The 12,182-nt window shown below is 40.7% G+C and overlaps 1 protein-coding gene across 1 annotated transcript; it reads left to right on the forward strand.

The window, feature by feature from the left end:
• Window positions 1-60: 60 nt before the first annotated feature.
• On the forward strand, window positions 61-12,071 carry ehmt2 (euchromatic histone-lysine N-methyltransferase 2). Its single transcript, XM_063899974.1, has 28 exons — window positions 61-93; window positions 1,105-1,174; window positions 1,278-1,439; window positions 1,604-1,866; window positions 2,299-2,353; window positions 2,533-2,612; window positions 2,713-2,853; window positions 4,300-4,371; window positions 4,713-4,824; window positions 5,213-5,299; window positions 5,468-5,604; window positions 5,713-5,856; window positions 5,967-6,292; window positions 6,386-6,616; window positions 6,776-6,858; window positions 6,946-7,052; window positions 7,424-7,546; window positions 7,640-7,741; window positions 7,824-7,928; window positions 8,424-8,578; window positions 8,705-8,872; window positions 8,976-9,120; window positions 9,237-9,314; window positions 9,432-9,547; window positions 9,776-9,862; window positions 9,948-10,026; window positions 10,728-10,903; window positions 11,349-12,071. Exons 1-28 carry the CDS (start codon window positions 67-69, stop codon window positions 11,527-11,529), a joined length of 3,612 nt encoding a protein of 1,203 aa, XP_063756044.1. The 5' UTR covers window positions 61-66; the 3' UTR covers window positions 11,530-12,071.
• Window positions 12,072-12,182: the final 111 nt, after the last annotated feature.

The following is a 12,182-nucleotide window of genomic DNA, read 5'->3' on the forward strand; positions in this document are numbered from 1 at the left end:
GGGGGGGCGTGGCTTTGGGTGGTGACGCAACACGTCCTTTTACGTTTATGCGCTGCTTCGCGAAACATGTCGGAATCTGAGACAACAACGAAGGTAGCAAAGCCTTTCTGCAACACAAACCTGCATGCTAACGACACTAACATTTGTTTTACAACTTATAAACACATTCTCCTACACAAAAAAAGCACGCCACATAGCAGCGGTCTGTGATGATGCAAAATGTCTTTCCTTGTCGATTTATGGGAGCTCTTTGTTGAAAGCTGTGCTACAGTGCTAGCTCCGTTAGCCTGTAACATGTTTTGTGTTAAATTGCTCTTATGTTGTTAATGCAAACTGTTTCTTTGCCTTTTATTCATTGCATTCTGGTCATTTTGCGTTGGTCTTGTTAGGTTTTGCGGTTCCTGTATTGTATCTTGTATGTTTTGTTTTTAAAGCTAATGTTAAGACCCAAAGTCTGTGCATAAGACGAATTATCATGTTTACACATTTCAAGCGTGGATTTCACAAAGTAGCCTAAGTGGGCGAAATCTAACTGCTTCTCCTTGTATTTTACGGATAATTGATGCTTCAAAATGTGTAGAAGGGCATGAATGGGTTGATTGATGATGGCGGCACTTGACGTAACAACAGTCACCATCAGCCATTGGCTGACAGATTTATTAAAGCAAGTAGTAACCTCTGAATCACACTTTTAGGTAAAGTATTTGTAATCATGCAAGGACAGCTAGGAAGAAGGACAACAAAGATTGACAAAGGTAAAGAATAGACAGGACAATTACGTGTACAATTTTGTAAATAACTTATCTCAAACAAGAGTTAGCTTTTTTCTTCCACAAACCATCCATTTTATAAAATATTACATTGCAGTGACAAAGAAGACAGTCAATAAATGTGTCTGTTGTACCTGGTAAAATCACAAAGCTGTTACATATACGTACTATAGATTAATAGTGGGTGAATGTGTCCAGTTGTGTACATATTTCAGAACTCCATGGCTAACTTTTAAAATGTTTATGTCAGCTACAGTGTATTGCAGTGAATCAATGGATCTTCTTTTTTTAATTCATGTTTTCTTACATGATATTTTACTTGGTTCTCTGCCAGGAACCCCCTGAAGGAAATGACTCAGAAACACCAACAGCGTCCGTACCTGGACCAAGTCAAGTAAAGGAAGGTATGTCTAAAGAGAGATATCATTTGATAGTTTCATCTGTGTTTTTGAGGTACACAAACAGGCAGGGTTATTGTCTGATTTGGGTATTTTACTACTTTTCCAGATAATGCAGCATCCACCACAGCTGCTGTCCCCAAGAAGACAGAGCACATGGGTGGTATTTCATCAATGTTGTCATCTCTGCAACCTGGGAAGGACTCTTCCAAAGCTGGTGAGGCGGGGGAAAAGTGGTTACCTGCCTCCTCCCCTAGCAAAACAGCAGCAGGTAAGGCTTTGCAATCAGTCAGTTTTTGCCAATGTTGCTGAAGCCATGACCTGTTGATATAAGGCAGTTTTGTAAACTTCCTTGAACCCTTTTAGACAAACAAATTAGCTTGAGTTGAGTTTTTTCGATAAATTCACAGTAATGTCTTCACCTCCCTCTTTAAGGACACGCAGTAAAGTCCATTTCATCATCGTCCCCTTCTCCTTCGACGTCTTCGACATTGTCCCCTGGTAGAGCTAAGATGAGTGTCTCTGGACCCGGCAGTAGTAAATCCGTTCTGGCACCTGCTCCCTCCCCATCCTCCTCTTCTTCCTCTTCTTCCTCTTCTTCGTCATCTGCCACAGCTTCCTCCTCTCCTTCTGTCTCCCCTCCTCCAACAAAGATTCATCGGGCTCGAAAAACCATGAACAGGCCTGCACCAGGGCAGGTGAGTCTACAAAGCAGGGCTATGCTATTCAAATGTAAACAGCTCAGGCTTTTATTAAATGTGCTTCGAACCTATCCCTACATCTATCAAATAAAATTGACCATTTACATGTCCATGTAATTTCAACAATGTAATTTATATTGTGAATTTCCAAATTATGACACTTTTAACCTATAGACACATTAAGCACACTGGTCCGTTCTGCTGTCTGTCTTTTGGTGATGCCTATTATAGTAGGTGTTAGCTTTTCCATTAGGCATGAGTAAAATGAGATGTGTACCTCTGTCTTGAATATTAACCTGAGGAGCACACACATTTTCAAATGTGAATAATAATTCAGCCACTAACAAAACACACTTTATATAGTATTTGCCCAATTCTTTTTTTCACTTTTCCAAAACCATTGAGGCATTGACTGTTTTTATTTCACAGGTCAGCCACACTGAAGCACCTGTGACACCTTCAGGATCCTCTGAAATTGAAACAGGTAAGTGGCTTTCGCATACTCACACTAACTAATGTTTTCCTCTTTAAAATAATAACATTTCTATCGGAAAAAAATGTTAAAGTGCCTTGTATAAGTGTATACTCACTGTGTACACTCACAGTGTACACTCACTATTGTTGTTGTGTTCACTCACTGTTGTTGTTTTCATTTTTCAATAGCTGCAAAAAGGAGGAAACTTGGACATTTATCTGACATGCCAGAAAAATCAGAGAACATTCCAGAAAATGCTCAAACTGTGGTAAGATCATGTCTCTGCATGTAAATACTAATCGTTTATTCATCAGATTACTTGCAGTTAGATTGTAGATTGTAATATTATTTTTTCTTTCAAAACTAAGGAAGAACCGTTATTTCATAAAAAAGTGGAGACTGTTACCAAGACTGCACCAGAGAGGAGCAACAGCAGTGAGGTGAAACTAAAGCAGGAACTAGCTGAGAAAACTCTGATATCCAGTCTGTCAAAGCAAGATTCAGAAAAGGTATGAAGCTTAGATTTAAATATTGCACAAATATTAACAGTTGTATCTCATGCACATATTATTGAGCATATGGTTAAAAAATATGTACAGTGGTGTGCAAAAGTGTTTGCCCCCTTTCTGATTTCTTATTTTCTTGCATGTTTGTCACACTTAAATGTTTCAGATCATCAAACACATTTAAATATTAGACAAAGATAACATAAGTAAACACAAAATGCAGTTTTTAAATGAAGGTGTTTATTATTAAGGGGAAAAAAAATCCAAACCTACATAGCGCCGTGTGAAAAAGAGTCTAGGGTTATCACATCTTTGGAAAGCTGAGTTCAATTTCTCTAGCCACACCCAGGCCTGATTACGGCCAAACCTGTTCTCAATCAAGAAATAACTTAAATAGGACCTGCCTGACAAAGTGAAGTAGACAAAAAGATCCTCAAAAGCTAGACGTCATGCTGCGATCCAAAGAAATTCCTGAACAAATTAGAAACCAAGTCATTGAGAGCTATCAGTCTGGAAAAGGTTATAAAGCAATTTCTAAAGCGTTGGGACTCCAGCGAACCACAGTGAGAGCCATTAACAACAAATGGCGTAAACATGGAACAGTGGTGAACTTTCCCAGGAGTGGCCGGCCGAGAGGTCACAAAAGACCCCACAACAACATCTAAAGAACTGCAGGCCTCACTTGCCTCAGTTAAGGTCAGTGTTCATGACTCCACCAATGGCCTGCATGGCAGAGTTCCAAGTCGAAAACCACTGCTGACCAAAAAGAACATAAAAGCTCGTTTCAGTTTTGCCATACAATTTCTTGATGATCCCCAAGACTTTTGGGAAAATACTCTGTGGACTGACGAGACAAACGTATAACTTTTTGGAAGGTGTGTGTTGCATTACATCTGCCGTAAAAGTAACACAGCATTTCAGAAAAGGAACATCATGCCAACAGTAATATATGGTGGTGGTAGTTTGATGGTCTGTGGCTTTTTTGCTGCTTCAGGACCTGGAAGACTTGCTGTGGTAAATGGAATCATGAATTTTGCGGTCTACCAAAATTCTACACAATTCTGCAAAGATGAGTAGGCCAAAATCCTCCACAGCGCTGTGAAAGACTCATTGCCAGTTGTCGCAAACGCTTGATTGCAGTTGTTGTTGCTGCTAAGGGTGGCCCACCCAGTTATTAAGTTTAGGAGGCAATCACTTTTTCACACAGGGCCATGTAGGTTTGGAATTTTTTCCCCCCCTTAATAATAAACACCTTCATTTTAAAAACTGCATTTTGTGTTTAGTTGTTATCTTTGTCTAATATTTAAATGTGTTTGATGATCTGAAGCAATTAAGTCTGACAAACATGCAAGAAAATAAGAAATCAGGAAGGGGGCCAACACTTCTGCACACCACTGTATGTGATGCATGGTTAAAATAAATAAATAATGGAATACATTTTTTTTATAGTTCAAAGATGGTGGGGCAGAAGCAAAGCAGCAAAGTAAAGAAATAGAGGGGTCTGTGAACATGTCAGATCATGTGAGTGCTTTTACTTGTTTCACTAGCTTGATAATTACATTCTTATCTAGTAATATAATTATAAAACAATGTTTTCATTATACCTTAACTACATAAAAGTTAAGTGGAAAAACAGTGACAGGAATATGTGTGTGCGTCCATGCATACCATAGCAATGCAAACATGTATACTAAAAGATCATCAACACTTGTGCTGTTGTGTTGATGTGTTAAAAAAAAGGACACCACAAACCGGCATCTCTGTCCCCTATCTGTTTTGTATTTTTAAATCTCCAGTTCAAGTTTCTCCACCCTTCACAGATGTCACATTTTTGTATTAAGACAGTATTTTTCCCCTTGCAGAGTTCAGAGTCTGAAACAAAGAGAACTGTCCAGAGTAAAAACGAGTCTTCGTGGCAGCAGTCACACCAGGAAAAAGAGAGAAACTCGGCGGACGTGGTTGAGACAGTGGGAGGTGAGTGACATTACTCACGTGGGTTATAGATACATATCATTTATAAAGCAAGCTTTCAGCCCTCTTTACTGTGGTCCACCTACATTGTAGGTGAGGGTAACATAATAAGCTAAATGAGGATCATCCGTCAATGATCAAAGGGGAAAAAAGGGATTTAAACTTTGATCCTCCTCTGTCTGGAAACTACAGCCATTGATTTGCCAATTTCCCGCCAAAAAACTCCACCATAAAAAGAAAGAAACGATACGATTTTTTTTTTTTTAAAGCACCAGTCGGGAAAGATACAGAAAGATCTCCAGGACGCTGACTATGTCTCGGAGTACAGTTAAGATAATATGCACACGTCTCTCTCATGACGAATGCTTATACTTTGTTATCCGGGTTACAGCAGGAAGAGCCACTGAGTACACGGAGGTTCCTCTGGGTGCTCTGGACATCGCTGCTGCCGACAGTCTGACTCTTTCTCCTCATCATGGTGAGTTAATGATACATACCTGTCCCTTTTAATCTGAAATGGTTGAATATCTAATCATATCTATAAAAATGGGGTTATTCACTATTAAAACAAAGTCAAACACAAACTTCAAAAGAAACATTGGTGACAAACATCACAAACAGTCAAATCTTTCTGTTCCCTTTGCAGAAGGAAGTGAAGCAGGAGACACTGAGCGGCTGGAGGAGCTTCCTCTCTGCAGCTGCAGGATGGAGGCTCCTCGGGTGGACAGCAGCAGCCACCGCATCAGCAGACAGTGTATGGCTACTGAAAGCGTCAATGGAGAGGTTTGTCTTTGTAGTTTTCGAGAGCCGGGCGACGTCTCTGCTGGTCTGTTGTAGTTTATAAAGCTCACGTCTCAAACTGTAACTTGTCTGTCCTGCTCTGTTTGTCAGCTGAGGGCTTGTACCAGTCGGACCATGAAAGGGGAGACCATGCGTCCATCCAGTCGGGTGCCCCTCATGGTGCTTTGTGAGGCCCACCGCTCACACATGGTCAAACACCACTGCTGTCCTGGGTGTGGATACTTCTGCCTAGCGGTAAAGGGTTTATACCATCTACTGTAGGGATTTAAAAGCAATATATTAAATATGACTTAATCTAGGTTAATGCTTTCTCCTTCTTGATATCTTACCTTCTTCTCTTTCAGGGCACTTTTCTCGAGTGCTGCCCAGACCAGCGTATCGCTCACCGTTTCCACCGCGGTTGTGTGACAGTGCTGGGCGGTGGCCGCAGCAGATCAAACGGCGGTGGCGGCATGCTTTTCTGTCCCCACTGCGGGGAAGATGCCTCTGAAGCCCAGGAGGTCACCATCCCCTCTTTCAGCTCGGCCACAGCCTCTGCAACCACAGTCGTCACCATGTCTGCTTCCTCCACAACTACCCCGTCACTGCCACCATCCGCCCCAACTGCACCGTCACTCACAGCCTCAACAGGAGGAATGAAGGATGGGAAGATGCCAGAGAGGCCTGTCAGGTAAAATAGGATGACCTGGGAGAAATTGATCAGCTCTATAAACTATAAAAGTTTAATTTTCTTTCCTTTGCTCTCCTTATTTGCCTCTTTCAGTGCACGTATACACAGTCATGGTTTGGTGACACTGGCAATGGAGCAGCAGCCTCCGCAGCCTGTAGCCTCTGCAGCAACTGTGGCCACCCTCCCCCCAGCAGAGGAGGGAGTGGACAGCGTGGGGCCCTCCCTCTGTATGCCAAATGGGAAACCTATCAGCCCCAGTGCACTCCCACCTGGGCCCAGCAGGGCGGCGCTGCAGAAGGCCATCCTCACACAGGACACTGAGAGGTTGGAGTTTAGATTTGACTTTTTTTCACTTGTATAAGGATTTAAAAGTAAAGTTCTTCATCATGTTCAGGTTTGCTTTAACCTCTTCAAGGGAGCTTTCTGTGGCACCCGCACATCAGACTAGTTTAAATTGGTGGTTGTTGTTTTTTGATCTGCCAGGAGGAAGAAACTGAGGTTCCACCCCCGCCAGCTTTACCCGGCTGCTAAGCAGGGAGAGGTGCAGAGAGTCCTGCTCATGCTGAGTGAGTGGGCTTGTACGAAGAGGAAATCGTGATATATTTGTACAATATTTGTGTATTAAAACTGTGTGTTTTGTGTGGGTTTCAAAGTGGAGGGCATAGATCCAACATACCAGCCTGACTCTCAGAACAGACGCTCTGCTCTCCATGCTGCAGCTCAGAAAGGCCTGCTGGAAGTCTGCTACATTCTCCTACAGGTGAACCTTCTTTGCATCTGTCTTAATTTTTGGGGGGGTGATTAGGACACATGCTTTACATATTTTTTATTGCAGGTTCATAAAAAGTAATGTGAGCAATATCTCCTTTAGTGCAAAACACATGAATTCCTGTGCTTTGTCGCAAAGGAAACATTCCTATTTTAAACAATTATATTGTAAAAATGGTTAATTACAACAACAGCTGATGTCCAGAGTTAATATGAGAAAACTGCCTCAAGATGAAACGGCCAGTTACTTGTGTAATTACTTTGTTTTACTGTGCTTGCGCTCAGGCATCTAATGGGCTGACATTATTTAAAGTATTTCCAAATCTCAAGATGCTGATCAAATCTTTGAATGTATTCTAACAGGCCGGAGCTCAAGTTGATGCCCAAGACAAGGACCGGAGGACCCCTCTGTTTGAAGCGATCATCAACAACCACATTGAGGTGGCCCACTACCTGGTCAAGAACGGGGCCTGTGTCTATCATGTTGTGAGTGTCTTTGAGTGCCTAAAATTAAAAAGATAAATGTGAAGTTTCAGGGGTTTGGTTGATATGGAGTTCAGTATTTGTTCATGTCTTCAGGAGGAGGATGGATACACTGGCCTCCACCACGCAGCCAAACTGGGAAACCTGGAAATTGTCAGCATGCTGCTGGAAACAGGGCAGGTGGATGTCAACGCACAGGTAAATTAAGCACCTAAATGTCAGTACTATCCGTTTGACTTGTGTCGGCTGATTCTTATCCATCCTGGCGGTTTGATTTCAGGACACAGGGGGCTGGACGCCCATAATCTGGTCTGCAGAGCACAAACACGTAGATGTGATTAAAGTGCTGCTGAACAGAGGCGCTGATGTCACCATAAGTGATAAAGTAAGTTTCTTCAAGCTAACACCGAGGTTCGGAGATTGTGTGACATGAAAATGCGTTTTTGCACAGTTTGTAACAGCTCCTTTGAGTATGCTTCTTTTGTATTTGCAAATGTGTGTGTGTGTCCTGTATTTGACTGTCTGTCTGATATTTTCTATGACTTCATGCTCAAGATCCTCTCACTGTTGAGGTTTACTATTATTCAATCTTTATAAATAAAAGTATGTAATGACCATGTAATGATGGTTCTGCTTGCTGACTCCTATTCACTCACCAGTAGGGGGTGCAAGTGATTTGCTTCAGTAGAAAAGGGCATTTGTGGAAATTGACTTTGATTTAAAAACAAGCCTTATTAGGAATCTCCCTCGGCTTTGAACAGGAGCATCTGCAGAACAATGATTTACCCGATATGTCATTATCCATGTTTTCTTTATGTGTATGTAGCTGCATGAATATGTTTCAGGTTATTACTTTAATCAGTCCCGTTCCTCCCGACAGGAGCTGAACGTGTGCCTCCACTGGGCAGCGTATGCAGGGAATGTGGATATAGCAGAGTTGGTCATGAACTCTGGCTGCTCCCTAGCTTCAGTTAACGTGCACGGAGACACGCCGCTTCACATCGCCGCCAGAGAGGGCTTCCTGGAATGTGTTACGTGAGTCAATGTCATCATACACTTTATTATATTTCATTGTACAAATCATTTGTATTGTTTGCTTTTCTGGAGCCAAAAGCAACCATCCATTTTCCAACAAATAAATGTGTCGTGTTTCTTCTGCAGGTTGTTCCTGTCCAGAGGTGCAGACATTGACATTGTGAACAGGGAAGGAGACACGCCTCTCAGCCTCGCTCGGCCCGACACGCCGGTGTGGGTCGCCCTCCAGATCAACAGGAAGCTGAGGAGAGGAATAACCAATCGAATGCTTCGGACTGAGAAAATCATCTGCAGGTTGGTGTTATTTTGTTGAACCTTGTCTTTTAAAATAAACTGTTTCTTCATTACGAGATTGTTTCCTATTATTCTTTATGATAACTCCTTGTTCATTGTTCAGTGACATTGCACAGGGCTATGAGAACGTCCCGATTCCCTGTGTGAACGCAGTGGATGACGAGGGCTGTCCGTCAGACTACAAATATGTTTCAGAAAACTGTGAAACTTCAGCAATGAACATAGACCGCAATATTACACACTTGCAGGTAAAATATGAATCAGGCTCTCATTTAAACTTCATAAATGTCTTTCTTTTAGACACAAACAATAATTTTGTTTTCAATTAAAAATGCCTCATACATTATAATGGTCTTTTCTTCAGCACTGTAGCTGCACTGATGACTGCTCGTCTAGCAACTGCCTCTGTGGACAGCTGAGTATCCGCTGCTGGTACGACAAGGTAAATAAACCTTTTTTTTACTGCCAATTTATTTTTGTAATATCCATGCATCAATGATTAGCAGTAAAGTTTGTAGTGAAACTAATCTCAATTTATTGCATTGTTTTTATTTTGTAGGACCAGCGACTGCTCCAGGAATTCAACAAAATTGAGCCTCCACTAATATTTGAATGCAACATGGCATGTTCCTGTTACCGAACATGCAAGAACAGAGTGGTACAAGCAGGCATCAAGTAAGAATTTAACTCCTCTAACCTTATGTTTCTCAACTAGTTTTAACAGCAACAAAATTCACTTGCAACTTTCTATCAACAAATTGACATTGTGACGTTTCTGGTTGAAAGGAAAGAGAGCTTGTTGCAAAAAATATTATATATAATGTATTTATTGGCCGGCCCCTGCATGACAAATAACTGCACTGCTTACTTTAAGTCTGAACCCTCGTTCTGTTTTCCCCTCAGAGTTCGTCTTCAGCTCTACAGGACGGAGAAGATGGGCTGGGGTGTTCGAGCTCTGCAGGATATACCCCAGGGAAGCTTCATCTGCGAGTAAGAGAGGATTGATTTACACACAGTTCAGTATGTTTGACAAGTCAGAGGTTATATAATCAACTTTTTACCTCCCTTCACTCAGATATGTTGGGGAGCTCATCTCCGACGCAGAGGCCGATGTTAGAGAAGACGACTCCTACCTGTTTGACCTGGACAACAAGGTGAAGTTTTCAAAAAGAAGCCTTTCTTTTCATCAAAACAGAGATTACTGGAGTGTAAAACATCACAAGGAACATCTGCCATATTTCCTGTATAACCAATAACAAATAACTATTAAAGTCAATAATTAACCAGAACTTAACCCATGCAGAAAAATAAGACATCCGCTGCTGGTCTGGTTAAAAACCGTCACACGGTTTCAGCTTACTGCAGTCTTTCAGCCAACATTTTTCATGGAAAGTGCCATTTTGAAAAACTCCAGCCTTTGTGGACATTTCTAGATGAACTTGTATTTTTTTTAAATTATGTACATTTTTTTTAATCAGTTTTACATTGTGTTGCATGTGGAGTCAACATTTAATTTCTGCTAATTCTAACACTTTCTTTTTAAAATACTGCAAAATAACAAACGTCAGTTAATTAATTGCTGATCTGTCTCCGTATTTTGATTGATTTCATCTTTTACAAAAGCCTATTTAAATCGTGTATCCTTTTTCTTTATTAAATTCGCAAATGTGGAGCATTTTAAAATGTCGATGCATATAAAGCAAAACAATAACAGGACTAAAAGATGGCAGTCACGCTTGCGTCTCTGATGATGTACTTTGTACATTGTTTGTAATTTGGCATCTTTAGCTTGAAATATCAGATAATTGTTATAGGGGGTGAATTCTAACACATTTTGTCATTTGTTTTGGTGAAGGATGGTGAGGTGTATTGCATTGATGCCCGGTACTATGGCAACATCAGCCGCTTCATCAATCACCTGTGTGACCCGAACCTCATCCCAGTGCGTGTGTTCATGCTGCACCAGGACCTGAGGTTTCCCCGCATCGCCTTCTTCAGCTCCAGAGACATCCTCAGCGGACAAGAGCTGGGGTGAGAAGCTGGGGCGTTTATGATCACCTGCTCAAAGCTTTTTTCTTTATTTCCCTCCTTTTGTTTTAAAATATTTGTAAATGTTTTTTTTAGCCTCTTAATGATTTTGTTCTTTTTTTTGTTTTATGTAATGGTTAACTGGAATTCTTACATCTGACATTTAAACATGGGATGAAAATAATTTATACTTTTATATTGATTATTTATCAAAAGATATTGTATCAAGCATAAATTATTTAAAAATGTAAACAGTATGAAACTAAGAAAATAAAAGAGCAGAAAATAATAAGAAATCATTTCTTTAATTTAAAAAAAATGGACATGGATAAATAATGCATGTATACTATACAAATCTAAGAATATGAAAATAACTCAGTAGATCAGTTGGGGACCAATGATTTCTACATTAACCTTCCCCCTTATTTTTTCTTTCCTGTTTCACTAGATTCGACTATGGAGACCGATTTTGGGACATTAAGAGCAAGTACTTCACCTGTCAGTGTGGATCAGAGAAATGCAAGCACTCAGCCGAGGCCATCGCCATCGAGCAGAACAGACTGGCTCGACTGGAGGCTTGCCCAGAATCAGGAGCTGACTGTGGGATGAGCATGCTGGGAAACTCTTAAAACACTTACCCAAGGGGCCTTTGGATTAACCTCATCCACTTGACATGTGAACATTCGCAAAGAAAATCATGTAGTGTGTTAAATCATGTTCTTGATCTATGGTGCTGTTTTTCAACTTGACATTTTCTTCTCTTGCTCCAAAACTTGCTATCTGACAGATGATCATGTCACCTTTGGTAGAGAACATGGGCCTTTATATATATTTTTAAAGTGTGTATGTGAGAAACAACCATTTGTGATTCTGTACATACAGTATGTCTACTGTATATCTTTTCTGTTTCATTAGCTCATGATGTTTTTGTGCTTTACAAGTCATAAAACTGTCATTTATCTTCTGTTGTGCCAACTAACACTTTGTATTTTTACCACAGTACAGTTTTGGGCCAATCCTTTAGCCCATACTGGACTCTTTAAGGACCTGAGGGATTATGATGTTTTTGGATGGTTGTCGTAGCTTTGTTTTCTTTATTTTTATACGCATTATTACCACATTTAGTTTAATAAATTAGCTCATGAGTGGATCTTTGGGCTCTTTTATTGAATGTGTCATTCTTTTTTAAATGTTGTTTCTCACTGGTTTACAGTATCCCAGGTAGTCCTAGAGTATCCTCTAATTCCTACACCTTTTATCGTATGTCATTATGTGTGCATAT

This window comes from Eleginops maclovinus, chromosome 13, assembly GCF_036324505.1.
Source record: "Eleginops maclovinus isolate JMC-PN-2008 ecotype Puerto Natales chromosome 13, JC_Emac_rtc_rv5, whole genome shotgun sequence".
Classification (NCBI taxonomy): Eukaryota; Metazoa; Chordata; class Actinopteri; order Perciformes; family Eleginopidae; genus Eleginops; species Eleginops maclovinus.

Bases quoted from the DNA above. Each gene is read 5' to 3' on its own strand.
- ehmt2 (XM_063899974.1), top strand. From the start codon at position 67: ATGTCGGAATCTGAGACAACAACGAAG. The intron at 7,053-7,423 runs GTGAACCTTCTT...GTATTCTAACAG, and splicing joins TCTGCTACATTCTCCTACAG to GCCGGAGCTCAAGTTGATGC. The intron at 7,742-7,823 runs GTAAATTAAGCA...GTTTGATTTCAG, and splicing joins AGGTGGATGTCAACGCACAG to GACACAGGGGGCTGGACGCC.